General features: G+C 38.6%; 2 protein-coding genes across 6 annotated transcripts in view; one reads left to right on the forward strand and one right to left on the reverse strand.

Moving 5' to 3' along the window:
• Positions 1-9,906, forward strand: part of LOC129771066 (Ig-like and fibronectin type-III domain-containing protein 1) — a 436,355-nt gene extending 426,449 nt beyond the window's left edge. For 4 of the 5 annotated variants that reach the window (XM_055774358.1, XM_055774356.1, XM_055774359.1 and 1 more), the window contains one exon: positions 8,624-9,906. In XM_055774358.1, the coding sequence (XP_055630333.1) occupies positions 8,624-8,815 (192 nt within the window). In that variant the 3' untranslated portion in view covers positions 8,816-9,906. The remainder of the gene's footprint in view (positions 1-8,623) is intronic. The other variant, XR_008742272.1, reaches the window with a different exon arrangement.
• Positions 9,907-12,620: 2,714 nt separating this feature from the next.
• Positions 12,621-14,112, reverse strand: LOC129766062 (uncharacterized). Its single transcript, XM_055766517.1, has 2 exons — positions 14,060-14,112; positions 12,621-14,001 (listed from the first exon to the last, which is right to left on the reverse strand). Exons 1-2 carry the CDS (start codon positions 14,110-14,112, stop codon positions 12,621-12,623), a joined length of 1,434 nt encoding a protein of 477 aa, XP_055622492.1.

Raw genomic sequence — 14,112 nt, forward strand, 5'->3', positions numbered from 1 at the left:
GGCAGATTATTTTCAGTAATGATTAGATATTTCCACATTTTCCTCGATACTGGAAGCCCACCAGTGGTTAATGCCAACTCGATAACCACCTGTTAATAGCCGCGCGTGTATGTGTGTGTAGCGATGTCTTCCCAGGGAACCGTTTGTGGCATCACTCTCCTCCTGATAGATTCCCTTCTGGCCTAGGGTGCACAAACAGGCTCTTGGTGACACCGTTCATCCGCGCTTTCATGATAAATAAAGAGCTTCACCGCAACAGCGACAACATGCTCCAATCGCTGTTCAATTAGAACTGAGTGGATTTCCGAGCGCCGCTCGCTTATATACCGATTGGTGATTTCAATAGCCTGTTCTGAAAGTAATTTTAAGACTATTGAAACAAGTTTTTGGATCAAAAAGTAACAAGTATATAACGCGTAGACATTTTATCTTTCGAATGAAGTGTTTATCATACCATTTCGTTCAGTTGTTTAGGAGCTATTAACGCTCAAAATCTCGGTCTCCGGCGTAACGCTTTCGTTTTCGAAACTTTGATTTTACACCCCGGTATAGAAATGAAAGACGTAGTCCTACGTCAAAATATTTCATCTCTTTTGGGATTGTACCTAAATTGCCCATACAATGGCAACGGGGAACGAACAACGGCCAGATGGTATGCAAGGCAGTTTAACACGAACACGCTATCCACATAGCTACACGTGCTCTTGCATAAATGCGTGATAATAATACACCTCATTATAAAATGAAGTTTGGAGGTGTTTTCTGAGAGTAAAAAGGAGAGCATAAAGAAGATCTATATCCATCTCGACTGGGCCGTGTATTTGACGAACTATACGGAAAGCGTATTGAAATACGTGCTTATTTGCTATGCGTCTCTCGTTTTGCTCGCTCAAATTACTCTTATATTGAAATAGTATATACAGGGTTCTCCAACTTTAAATTCCGAAAGTAAATTGAAATAAAACACACTTAGAATTCGAATTTCGATGAAACTTTTATTTCAAATTAAAGTTTGGTTTATGCCATTATGTGTGAAATACAACATCATTCAAACGTCCACCTAGGGCTTCCTCGCACACCTTGATCCGGAACAGATAATTTTCGATGACTTTTCGGCCCATATGGGGCGGTATCTCGGTCATAACTTCACGAATGTTGTCTTTCAAATGTTCAAGAGTTTGCGGAGAGTTGGCATAGACACGGTCTTTCTCATAACCCCACAAAAAAAGTCTAGCGGGTTCAAATCGCATGATCTGGACGGCCAATTGGCATCACCAAAACGCGAAATTATGCGTCCCTCAAATTTCGTTCGCAATATGGCCATGTTCGGTCGTGTTGTGTGGCACGTGACGCCGTCCTGCTGAAACCACATGCCATCCGTATCCGTATCTTCAATTTGTGGCAAAAAAAAATCGGTTAACATGCGGCCATAGCGCTCACCATTCACAGTTACCGTCTCGCCTTCGTCATTTTCAAAGAAATACGGCCCGATGACTCCACCAGACCATAATGCGCACCAAACAGTGACTTTTAGTGGATGCAATGGCCTCTCAACAATCACGTGTGGATTTTCTGAGCCCCATATACGGAAATTTTGGGTGTTCACATAGCCACTGAGCTCGAAATGTGCCTCATCGCTGAAGAAAATTTGATGCGAAAATTCAGCATTTTGCTGCTGTTGTTCGTTCACCCAATCGACGTATGCCCGACGCATTCCATGGTCACCACGCTCTAATTTTTGTACCAGTTGGACTTTATATGGATGTAGGTGAAAGTCCAAATGCAAAATTCGCCGCAATGATGTGTTTGACAAACCCAATTGCTGAGCACGCCGTGGAATCGAAACATTCGGGTCATCCTCCACACTGGCAGCAACAGCAGCAATATTTTCGGCCGAACGCACATTACGATGATGCACAGGTTTCACAATATCCGCTACGGATCCAGTTTGTTCGAATTTACGCACTACATTAGCGATTGTGTGCTCTGGTGGCCGTCCATGACGACCAAAATCCGTCCGTAATGCTCGAAAAACATTTGCCGGTTTTTCATCATTTTTATAGTATAATTTAACAAAATTAACACGTAGTGCGATGCTAAAAAGATCCATCTTGTAAAATGGCAGACATTCAACTAACGATATGACGCTTTGGTTGACGGCTATGTCAAACGGTTGTCAGCGCAGGGCTGTGTACTTTCGGAAGCCCGAAATGGAAAACCCTGTATATTATACAAGTGATATACATGTGTTGGGAAGTAGCGCAATTTCTGTTATTTTTAGGCTCATTTAATGTAATAAATCGGAATGTAAAAACATATGCTAAAAATTAATTTTGGGTACAGTCGAGTTGTGCAAATACTTTTCGAAATATTCAAACACTTAGAAAACATAGTCATGCGTCTAATTTAACATATTTATACATGAAAATTTATCCGTAATATAATTCGTTCAAGATTTTTTCTGACTTGCAAAGAGTGTATTGCTCTGTAACATAGAATACATATAAAATTAAATAAATTCGTTCTGTTTGAAAAAACGGTGGTTGAATTATTTGGAATATTCATACAAAAATAGTAAAATCGCGATTGAAAAACAGAGGATCTACATAAGAATGTGAAAACTTGCAGTTATATGTATATTTTGAATCCAAATTTTAAAAAACACACAAAAAATTGTTAAGCAAATTTATTCGAAAATATGATATTTTGCCTCTGCATAGGACCAGCCTAATCAGCATTAAATATACAATAATCGGTATACTAGCGGTATGATATATACTTTACGAACTATTATCATGCCTGCCAAAATTTTTTGTATAATTTCGTCAAAATCGGTCAAACCGTTTCGGAAAAGCTCGACCACAAACACCGTGGCAAGAGATTTTATACACAGCCAATCCATGCCAAACCGATATTGTGGTTCTCAGATTTTCGCGAAAAGTGGTACTTTTGTTAGACCCGTATTTTTTTGGATATCCAAAAAAGGTGAATTTTGTTTTTGTAATTATTGATTGTATTTGTTTTTTGCTGTTTACATGGCTTTGGACTAGAAAGCGCTATATTTTTTATACTTGTTCTTGAAAGCTGAGGGTTTTTTTACAACATATTCAAAATCAAAGAGGCTTTATTTTTTTGTTCTTGAGTTATGATTTTTCAAAATTATCTGATTGACATAGCAAATTATGAAATATGAAAATCATTTTTTGATCATCGGTTAACGTTGGAAAATCACAACTCAAAAACGAAAGAAAACGCCTCTCTAATTTAAATATATATTATGTGAAAAAATCTCAGCTTTCCAGAAAAGATATAAAAAATATAGCGTCCTCTATGGTTAAAGATAGAGGACGCTATATTTTTTACATCTTTACTAACTAACTATATATCTATATATCTTTACTAGTAAACTATAAAAAACAAAAACAATGATAATTACGAAAACTTTTTTTTTAATATAAGTTTAATATTTTTTAAACAAGACTATCTCATAGGCTATAATTTGATATGTTAATCACCTGAATCGGTCCAGTAGTTCAAAAGTTATGATTTTTCGTGGTGAAAAAAAGGGGAAGAAAATTTTTCTACCGATCATAACTGCGGAACTTTGGCGGTCTTCGGTACAACGTTTATCTTCGACCGGTCCATCTCCTTCAATGATCTCTTAATATACAGGACGAGGCCAGGTTCGACCAGAAGATTCTCCTTAAAGTGATACTTCTTGATGAAGTCGGCAACTTCCCGCAAGCACTTTGTACTGTACATCTCATAGTTGTTTTGTGTGTACATCTCATCGTTCACCACAAGCCCTGAGGAAAAGGACAGCGGCTTAGACATTTCCTTCTCACTGATCGTCAGAAGAACCTTCTCCAGGATCTTGGTATGGAAGATATTTTTGACGTCATCGCTTATCTCTTTGGCGGGGTAGGTAAAGTAGCCGATTCCCTTACAGTCGTTGCCGTACAGTGTCAGGTAGGTTCCGTTATCCATTATAACCACGACGTCGCGCCTCGCCGGAATATGTTTTCCACCGCTCTCTCTGTATGATTTCCATTCCAGGTTACGGATGCGAAGTGGTCAGAACTCCTCCGAGACGCAGTTATAAGCAGTTGTGCACCGGCATGCATATGCTTCTGATGATAGTAAGACATTTTAAAATTAGATCCAAATTTTCAATTAGATCGATTTTCAGTTTGAAGTTGTGGATAAATCGATCAAGCATGGCAGAAATATTTGGAAATGATTCGTTTGGTCTATAAACCCTGGTCGGTTACGATACCGATCATTGGACCAGGTATCAAACAGGCAATTCAGGCGGATCGCTTTGAATGAATGAACGTTAGATTGAAGAATCTTCCATTTGGCTTGCTTTCGTATCACTGAACGTGAATCCAGACACCGTTGGCTGTTAGGTTTGTCAGGCGGTTGACGTTTTAGATGTTGCTATCAGGGTTGATTACATTCTTTCGATCATATATATAATATATATATATATATATATATATATATATATATATATATATATATATATATATATATATATATATATATATATATATATATATATATATATATATATATATATATATATATATATATATATATATTTAACATTAAGCTTCAAGAAATATATTAGTGCCATTTTGCAAAAAAGAAAAGTGAAAAGTGCAAAGTAAAAAGTAATTAGAATGTTCAGCGTATATAAAATTTTCAGTTTCTTTCCGGATAAAGAGCATTTGCACCATTCTTTAATTTTGTGCTTCTCATTTGAAGAAAAAAAGAAAAAAAAACGAAGAAGGGACTTCGTTTGCTTATTATTACGTTACTGGGTGTGCAACCTCATGCGTTCCGTTTCCACAAGATGGTTTAAGGTGCTCTAAATAGTCGACGGCATATCGACAGATATCGACACTAGGTGATTCAAATTATTGTTTACTAGTCTTTGGGTTTTGCACAGCCAGTTCAATTTTTACTGCGTTGAAAATGTTGAGTTCCGTTGCAAATAAACCCCATTTTTGGGATGTTTTGATCATCTGTTTCCATTGGAAGAAAAATGTAGCTAAAGCGCATCGAACGGCACTGAATGAAGTATTTTTGCGTTGAATCGCTACGGGGACCAAAAATGGATTCACTACGACAATTCAAAATATAAATGCCGGTTAACCAGAAAAATGCTCTGTATTTGGTGTGATCAAAAGAATGTGATCCACTAGCAGCTGCTAAAAGCTGGCCGTACGACCAATGGAGACTTCCACAGGCAACATTTCATCCGTTCGAAGCGAGCTAATATCAAAAAATGTCCAGATTATGCGACCAGGAAGGCCTCTCTAATATTCCATCATGACAACGATTGGCCTCATGTTGCTGTTCGAATTAAAAGCTATTCGGAAATAAGTGAATGGGAAATTCTAGTTCACCCGCCTTATAGCCCAGACCTTGTCCCTTCAAGTGGTAACTTGTTTCGATCGAAAATTGTCGAAAATTATAATTTCAATATTTTGCTGATAATTGTTATCACAATATGTCGAAATATACAGGAGACATATGGTATGCCACATTTCTCAAAAAAACTATATAAATCGAGTCATTGTTCACTAACTATTTTTAAATGGTCACTTGACCCGCTGTGGTAGGAATCGGTATACATGAAACAACGGTAGGTTTAGTGCTAAATTCATAACATTTGAACCACTGAACCGTTTTAAATGATCGACATATCAAATTGAAGCCAATGTGCTAGCCTTTTATTAAAAAATATTGAACTTGGAAACAAGATGGATTTTATCTTCGTAATTATTGTTTGCAACCGTTTTTTATTGTTTTCATGGCGCTATATTTTTTTATATTTTTTCTTGAAAGCTGAGGATTTTTTACATAACACATCTCGGTATCATAGATGCTATTTATTTCGCTTTTAAAATATGACTTCCCAAAGTTAACCGATGGTTCAAAAAAAATTTTTTTTCACCTTTTTTATAATTTAAATTTATAATTTCTGAACTACTGGACCGATTCAGATGATCGACATACCAAACTGAAGCTTATGAGTTAGTTTTCTTTGAAAAAATATTACTTATGAGAAAAACCCTGGTTTTCGTTTCTGTAATTCTTGATTGAGTCAGTTTTTCATAGTTTTCTCGGTTAAAGATAAGGGGCACTATTTTTTTAAATATTTTTTCTGGAAAGCTGAGGATTTTTTACATAACATATCTCGATATCTGAGATGCTATTTTTTTCGTTTTTGAGATGATGATTTTTCAAATTTAACATGTTTTAAGTCTTCGTTCTATATTCCTATGTGACTAGACTAGACCCATGCGACTAGAATTCAGTCTTCCCACACGTGTAATATTTTTAGGTTAGCTTATTGGCTTCAATTTAATATGCCGATCATCTAAATCAGTTCGGTAGAAGTTTGGCAAAAAGTCATTTTTGGATAAAAGGGGAAAAATGATTTTTGGAGCACCGGTTAACTTTGAAAAATCATATATCAAAAACGAAAAAATAGCATCTCTGATATTGAGATATGTTATGTAAAAAATCCTCAGCTTTCAAGGAAAAATGAAAAAAAATATAGTGCCCTCTAGTCCGAAGCCTTGAAAACAACAAAAAACAACTACAATCAACAATTACGAAAATGAAACCCATGTTTTTTTTAAGTTCAATATGTTTTAACAAAAGGCTGGACTAGCTCATTGGATTCAATTTGATACGTCGATCATTAAATCGGTTCAGTAATTCAAAAGTTATCAATTTTTGAAAAAGTCATTTTTGGGAAAAAGTTGAAAAAAAAGATTTTTCGTGCACCCTAAAACAGAAATGGTCACCCGAACGAAAAAATGAAAAAATACGAGTCTAATGTTTCGTAATAAAGAACAAAATTACCACTTTTGACGAAAATATGAGAACCACTATATCGGTTTGGCATGGAATGACTGTATACAAATATATGTGTTCTTCATGCAACGAAATGGAACGAATTAAGTTGCACACCCAATATTTCGAGAACCCTAAGAATCTTATCATGGCTTTCACCTAGTGAAGCCGGGCATCGATGCTCTGTGTGTGGTGGGACCAGGATGGTATATGGTACCATGAGATACTAAAACCGGATGAAACGGTGAATACAGATCGCTACCGACAACCAATGATAAACTTCAACTTTGCATTGATGAAGAAAGACCGAAATAAGCCCTGAGACACTGTAATGTTATATTACAGCATGACTACATACTGAAAATTCTGAAAATTATCTCGCACACCTGGTATGTCTTTTTCCTTAAATTTACTCATAGAAAGAATTTTCGTGAAATGTGGCATTTTTTGAACTACACTCGACGAAAAAATTAGAGGAACAGAGTGCGAAGTCGAAAATTTGAGGTGATTTTTGACATGCTGTATCTTCGTGAAAAATCGACGCATATCGATGGAAGGCACATCATTTTGAAGCTACAACTTTCAGGTATTAGAATATTTTACGTACATATTTTTATCTTGGTGTATGTAGGTGTAGTGGGCAACCATATCGGGGAGAAATGAAAAATCGATTTTTCTTTATTTTTTCAAGAATATTTTGGACTAACCCAATTTTTTGCCAACCAACTGAACAGCAAATCCAATTAACCTCATCAATCAGCTTTTCTTTGGTTCCAACAACGTTCCTGTAGAACCTTTCCACACAGATATATTTCAGTTTGAATGAAAAATCACCTCTCCGTCTTTTTTCTTCGTCTTTTTTTCATATTGATACGTTCAGCCGTTCCTTCTAGCCGATTTTTCAAAGTTTGGAGTAAATTAGAGGAGCATTTGAAGTACGTATCAGAAGTACAAAATCCTACGCGATTCTCAGAACGAACTATTCGTAACTTTCGTTTTCATGCAGTTGGATGGCAAAAAATTGGGTTAGTCCAAAATATTCTTGAATAAATAAAGAAAAATCGATTTCTTGCCGATATTGTTGCCCACTACACCTACACACACTAAGATAAAAATATGTATGTAGAGTATTCTGATACCTGAAAGTTGTAGCTTCAAAATGATGTGCCTTCCATCGAAATGCGTTGATTTTTCACGAAGATACAGCTTATCAAAAATCACTTGAAATTTCCGACTTCGTATTTTGTTCCTCTAATTTTTTTTGTCGAGTGTATATCATTCTTTTTGAAAAAAGGCAAAAAAGTTTCGCTGTTTCCAAAAAAGCCGTTTTGGAAAAAAACAAATTTGCATAAATCCCTGATGTGTTTTGAGAAGAAAGCTGGTTGGTAGTTGATAAGTTGACGTAAAATTCCTGTATTATTTAATGCGATGGCTTATACTTTTAGTCAATTGAAAGGAAGTGCTGCTTCGCAATACGGTTGAATGGTTGAATTGCAATGCAACAGTTGAACACACTCTCTGTCACGAACCAGTTATAAAACATGTGCTATGCCCACTACACTTTTCAGCTTCCCGCTTTATGTTGATGTAAATGATGTTTTGTTCTTTAGCGTTTGCTTTTGGTTAGAAAACTGCAAGCATGAAATAACAAACTGTTATGCAAGTAGAAATAAAAAATATTGTCGTTAAACACAATACACCAACTTGGTACAAATCCTTCAATCACCATCATTTTACGTACTCGTTTCAGATCCCGGCTGTCTCCGGCCAAACCGGCACCGACTGGCGACAGGAGGCACTGCACACCGCCAATGGGACGGCCACCACTGGCCTGGGCCACGATAACGCCGTTGTCCCCATGGCAACCGAAGTGAACCCATCCCTTTACGAAGAGCTCAAACTCGGACACGACCGGGCCGGATTCAAAAGACTTGTTTCTTAGGAATTGATTAATGCAGCCTCCTAGGAAATGGCCACGATGCCACGAGCAGCTGCAGGAACGGCATCTGTTCTACAGGGAGGCCCAAGAGCAACGCAAAGTGTACTTGTAAATACCAGCGGACAGTTCTAGATGTGATGGAATGAAAGGTGGGGAAGCTGTTCCCTCCTTCATTCGGCGACAGTTTTATGTATTAATCGTGATCGCGAGTAAGATGATGATGATAAAATTTTAGGTGCTAAGAATTTTATAGGGTTGAAGGAATTTTCTATAGAGAAAATAGCAAACAAAAACCAGTTTTTAAACAAACAAAAAACGACATAAAACGGAGAACCTTTGCGCAAAGCACTCACACACATCACCTTAGGTATCATACATATAGTAAGTGTTGTAGAACCATGATTTGTTTCACCAGTAGTAACGCCTACGGCCACCCAGAATAAAATCCCTTTCAAGTGCAGACTGCTTGATGACACCATCACCGATCTAGTCAAAACGATGAAATCAGTTTCAGCCGTAGACACCCCAGCCGACCAATGAGAACGCGATGCAAAAACAACCGTGGAACTGCCGCAAAGGCAGTCCGCTTGGACCAGTGGCAATAATTCATATAGTTACCTTTACTGTCAAGATTAGTATATTTGTTATTCATTCCGACGAGGAAGCAATTTGGATTGCATTAGAATGATGAGCGTTTCGTAAACAAGAAATATAATCTCATAGCTGTAATGATGACTTCCCTCCTGCCGAGTGATGTGTGTTTGGCATTGTTTAATTGTTGTGTGTATGTGTAAAATGTACTCCAACCATACACGTTTACGGTAGAAAATTGATTTTAGACCACTCACCATAGAATCTCAACGGAATTTGGTTCTCTCTCTCCGCGCTTTGGTTCCATTTGCGCCTCATGCTGGCATGTTACCAGTGTAAATATAATGCATGTGGAAGGACGAACATTTGAAAACGCACTTAGATCAATCTCTGAGGACATTACTTAGCTAAGATTTAATAAGAACACTGTTGTATAGGATACGATAAATCTTTGTAAGGGAATCACTAGAGAAGCAATACACTCAACTAGTTTTATAATAAAACAGTCTTGAGTTTGTATCAATATCCGAAACAGATCAAACTTAGCACAATAGAAAACCCGAATTATTGAATATTTAGACAGAAGTTTGTTAGGTAAGTGTTCTTCTTTCAGTGCTGAATGTTTCGTTTCGATTCGCTTCGTTTGAAAAAATGTGTCTGATACAAACCATGAAAAGAAATTTAACTCTAAACATTTACTTAGAAAACCTAACATGGTCTGGTACAAAAATTTATGGTAAGTTACGTGAAAGACATGACCGCATTGATGACGAAGGGTAACGAACTTATTTCAATCAACTTATTTTCCATCAATTCAAATATTGTTGTAGAGTTCATCGAAATGTTATGAATAACTCTTTAGTTCAAAGTTTTGGTGACCCTGAAAAGTTCCGATGATTTGTTGTTGATGGTTCTGGTTCTCGCGAGAACAATACTCAATCTGACCATATGTCGCAATTTGTTTCCCTATGTCAAGGCACGCATTACACTGTCACTATTATTCCACATTTCCTCACCACTTCAATCTACCTTTGGCGAAGCATAAAATAACAATAAGGTATGCGTGTGATACAAACTTTTCACTAGAAGACATGAAAGTCGATTCGGAGCCTCTGTTGGCGCGTTCCTCAGCGCCAAGGCAGTGGACTGTATTAACAGGAGACCGATCAACTGTGTGGAAATAAACTCTTTCTTCCGCATTGAGGAAGGCAAACAATGGTTTTCACAGCACTGCCCATGTTTGCATAGGAGACGTAATCACCAACACCATTAGTGTTGGGAAACGAATTTTTGTTGTTTTGCCTACAAGCGTAACCATGCAAATTTACAATGAAATAATCTGTCCAGTTGAAGGATATCATCGGCAAAAAGAAGGCCTAGGAGATTTTGCGGAATAAAATATTTTTCTTCCATTTGGAAATCGCTTGTGTCTATTTATGCGGACAATAAATCGTTTCAATGAATATTTCTTCACATAGCTAGACGTAATCACCAGGTTGCTCTGTTTGTAGAGTTAGTATTTACAATTCCGATAATAGTCAAATCGTCTCCGTCGGTAGTTTCAATTGTTATCGGATAGAATCAAAAAGGTGGAAGAAATTTAGTGAAATGTCTGGAAAAGGTGCTCTGGATTTGTAGCGAATCTATGATAGTACTTTTTCCGGAATACTCTGGGATATGATAAGCACAGCAGGTTCGTATTTTTCAATAAAAGCAATTTGTAATGTTGGTAATTTTAGCCACGTTATTCACCGATATCACGATCAATCGCCTAAAGATGGTGGAGTGACTTACACCAACGGTATGAGTAAATGCTGAGTATGTGGAATTATTCGATATCGAATTCGAGGAGTTACAATGCTAAGAACCAATATTATTTTAATTTTACTACTGATCTGATTGTTTCGTTATCTACTTGAAGATTCAAATGCAGAAATTTAGGTAATTATAACGTTAAAAACACAATTGCTTCTCTTCGTTCATCGCAGTGTACAAAAAATAGTAATTATATGAGCAGCATTTCAATGGTTCATCTATTAGGAAACACTAAGTAATAAGACACTAACATGAAAGGCATGTTTGGACTCTACAAAGAATGTGATTCAAATGTAGATGTAGCTTATAGCACATAATACTGATAATTGTTGATTTTCGAACATTGTATGAAAGCTGTATGGAACTACGTCCGTTATGCATACAAACAGTGATTTATCGAAAAAAAAATTTCAGAATCGCTCAAATGTTTTCGAACAAAAAATGTCTGTTTGCATGTTGACCAAGCGTATTACATGGCGTAGAATGCATAACGACGAAAATGTCGATCTTGTTCATTTTGTCGCTTACGTCTCCTATACAAACATGGGCAGAGTAGTCTACTAGCCCAATATCGATGGTGTGAAGGTTTATCATTTCGAACATTTCCTGGTGAATCTTCAACTAGAATCTACGAAAATCACGATTTTTACTTCGCTGTACCCATAATAGCCAATTGATGACGATATACTCGTCTTTACCGCACTCGAAGGACTTCTTCGCTAGATGATACTAGCAACCGAAAAGCACGCATTCCAAAGAACTTGTGCGCAACGCACAATAGATCACACGCGAAAGGGACAATGTCCACTGTCATCGACCGACCAACGAAAGTAAGAGACCGTACTGTGATATTGAACGTATATTTGATAAAAGAGGTCTAGCTTATCAAATGATGTGGCTTATATAGTGACCGTCGGCTATCGGTCAGTTCTCTTTTCATCTCTCACACATTGGTTTAGAAACTACAATTATAGTTCATTTCATTTCGAGCGGTATCTTATGGTTGAACGGTGGGATAAAAGTACAATTTTTTTATAAAATAAATAAAAATATAATACATTCCGGCCACCTTGAAAAATTGAAATTGAAGTATTTCTACATATTTTAATTCTACTATTTACAAAATTGAATTCGTTGTTTCTTCTGCTGTAACACTGCGTCCTCCGGGTGCCAAGGGTTCGGCAACGCGTGATATGGCTGACGTTGTGGATTGCCGCAGATGACTGGTTCTCATGTTGATTCAGCAACGGATGTGGAAGGATGTACCTCGACGGAGACCGAGAAGCAAGGAAACACCAGGTAGATCTTTCAGGACAAATATATTATATTGGACTTGCAATTACCTGTGCAAAGCCCAGATGCGCATCGAGCAAGTTCTCCCTTGAAGGGTTGCTCTATCTGGTTATGCGGATAATGTTGATTTCGATGACGGAAGTAGAGCGATTCGTGCCACGGGACGGACGACTTCTGTAGCTAATGCTGTGCGGAGTGTCACCACTCGAACGATGCCATCTTTTCCTGGATGAAGTTTGACGACTTTCCCCAGCGGCCAATTTGCTGGCGGAACGTTGTCCTCTTTGATGATGACGACGGCACCGACTTCGACGGTGACTGGAGGATTGCAACCCTTTGTTGCACGAGATTGAAGCTGTTGTAGGTACTCTGGGTGCCAGCGGGACCAGATCACCTGCAGACGTTTCTGGGTCAGATCCCAATGATCCAAGTGATTATCGGCAGTGTCCTTCCAGTTAGGATCAGGAACTGCTTGTAGACTGCTTCCAACAAGAAAGTGTCCTGGCGTCAGGACTTCTAGGTCGGATGGGTCCTCAGGTATCGGAGTGAGCGGCCGAGAGTTGAGGCACATCTCGACTTGTGCCAACAATGTCAACAGGTCTTCGTAAGTGAGATTGGCGTTTCCAACGGTCTTTAGGAGGTGCGTCTTCGTCGATTTGACGGCAGCCTCCCAGAGACCACCGAAGTGTGGTGCTCGGGGCGGAATAAACTTCCAAACGATCTCATTTTCGGAGCACCAATCGAAAATTTGATCACGGTCAACAGCTTCCACCTTCAGCATACGGTAAATCCTGTTCAAGGCATGAGAAGCTCCTTTGAATGCAGTTGCGTTGTCGGAATGGAGCTCGAAAACTTTCCCTCGGCGGGCGACTAGACGACGGAGCGCAGCTAGGAACGCTGGAGTCGACAAATCGCTCACTAGCTTGATGTGGACAGCCTTGGTTGAAAAGCAGACGAATATGGCCACGTAGACTTTTGTAGGACCACGATTTCGAACTGCTGACTTGACGTAGAAAGGCCCACAGTAGTCGACACCGCACACGGAAAAAGGACGCGTTGGCGAAACTCGCGATACCGGGAGATCGGCTGTGCTCTGCTGGACTAGAGTGGGCTTGGAACGGAAACAAGTGTGGCATTGGTGGAAGACGGCTTTTACTAGATTTCTGCCGTCCAGAATCCAAAATTTCTGGCGGAGTGTGGCTAGCAGGAGTTGCGGACCTGCGTGCAGTAGCTTTAAGTGGTAACTGCTAGCCAACAGAGCAGACAGCGGGTGTTTGGTGGACAGTATGATCGGGTGTTTAATTGCATCGGACAATGCGGAATTACCAATGCCACCATCGACTCGGAGGATTCCATATTGATCAAAGAACGGGTTCAGCCATTTGAGTGACGATGATTTTGAAACACGTTCGCCGTTTGCGAGATCGTGACAGACAGCACAGTGATTGTTCGGTGAACAGAGGATCGGATTTACGTTGGTGGGAACGATCCTTCAAGCATTGTAGGTAGCGCCTGCAAAATGCTACGACTCGGCGTAGTTTCCCGTACATGGAATAGCGTGCGAACAAATTTTCGCTGAAATCAGTTTGTGCTGCAGTCAT

The sequence above is a fragment of the Toxorhynchites rutilus genome, chromosome 2, assembly GCF_029784135.1.
Source record: "Toxorhynchites rutilus septentrionalis strain SRP chromosome 2, ASM2978413v1, whole genome shotgun sequence".
Classification (NCBI taxonomy): Eukaryota; Metazoa; Arthropoda; class Insecta; order Diptera; family Culicidae; genus Toxorhynchites; species Toxorhynchites rutilus.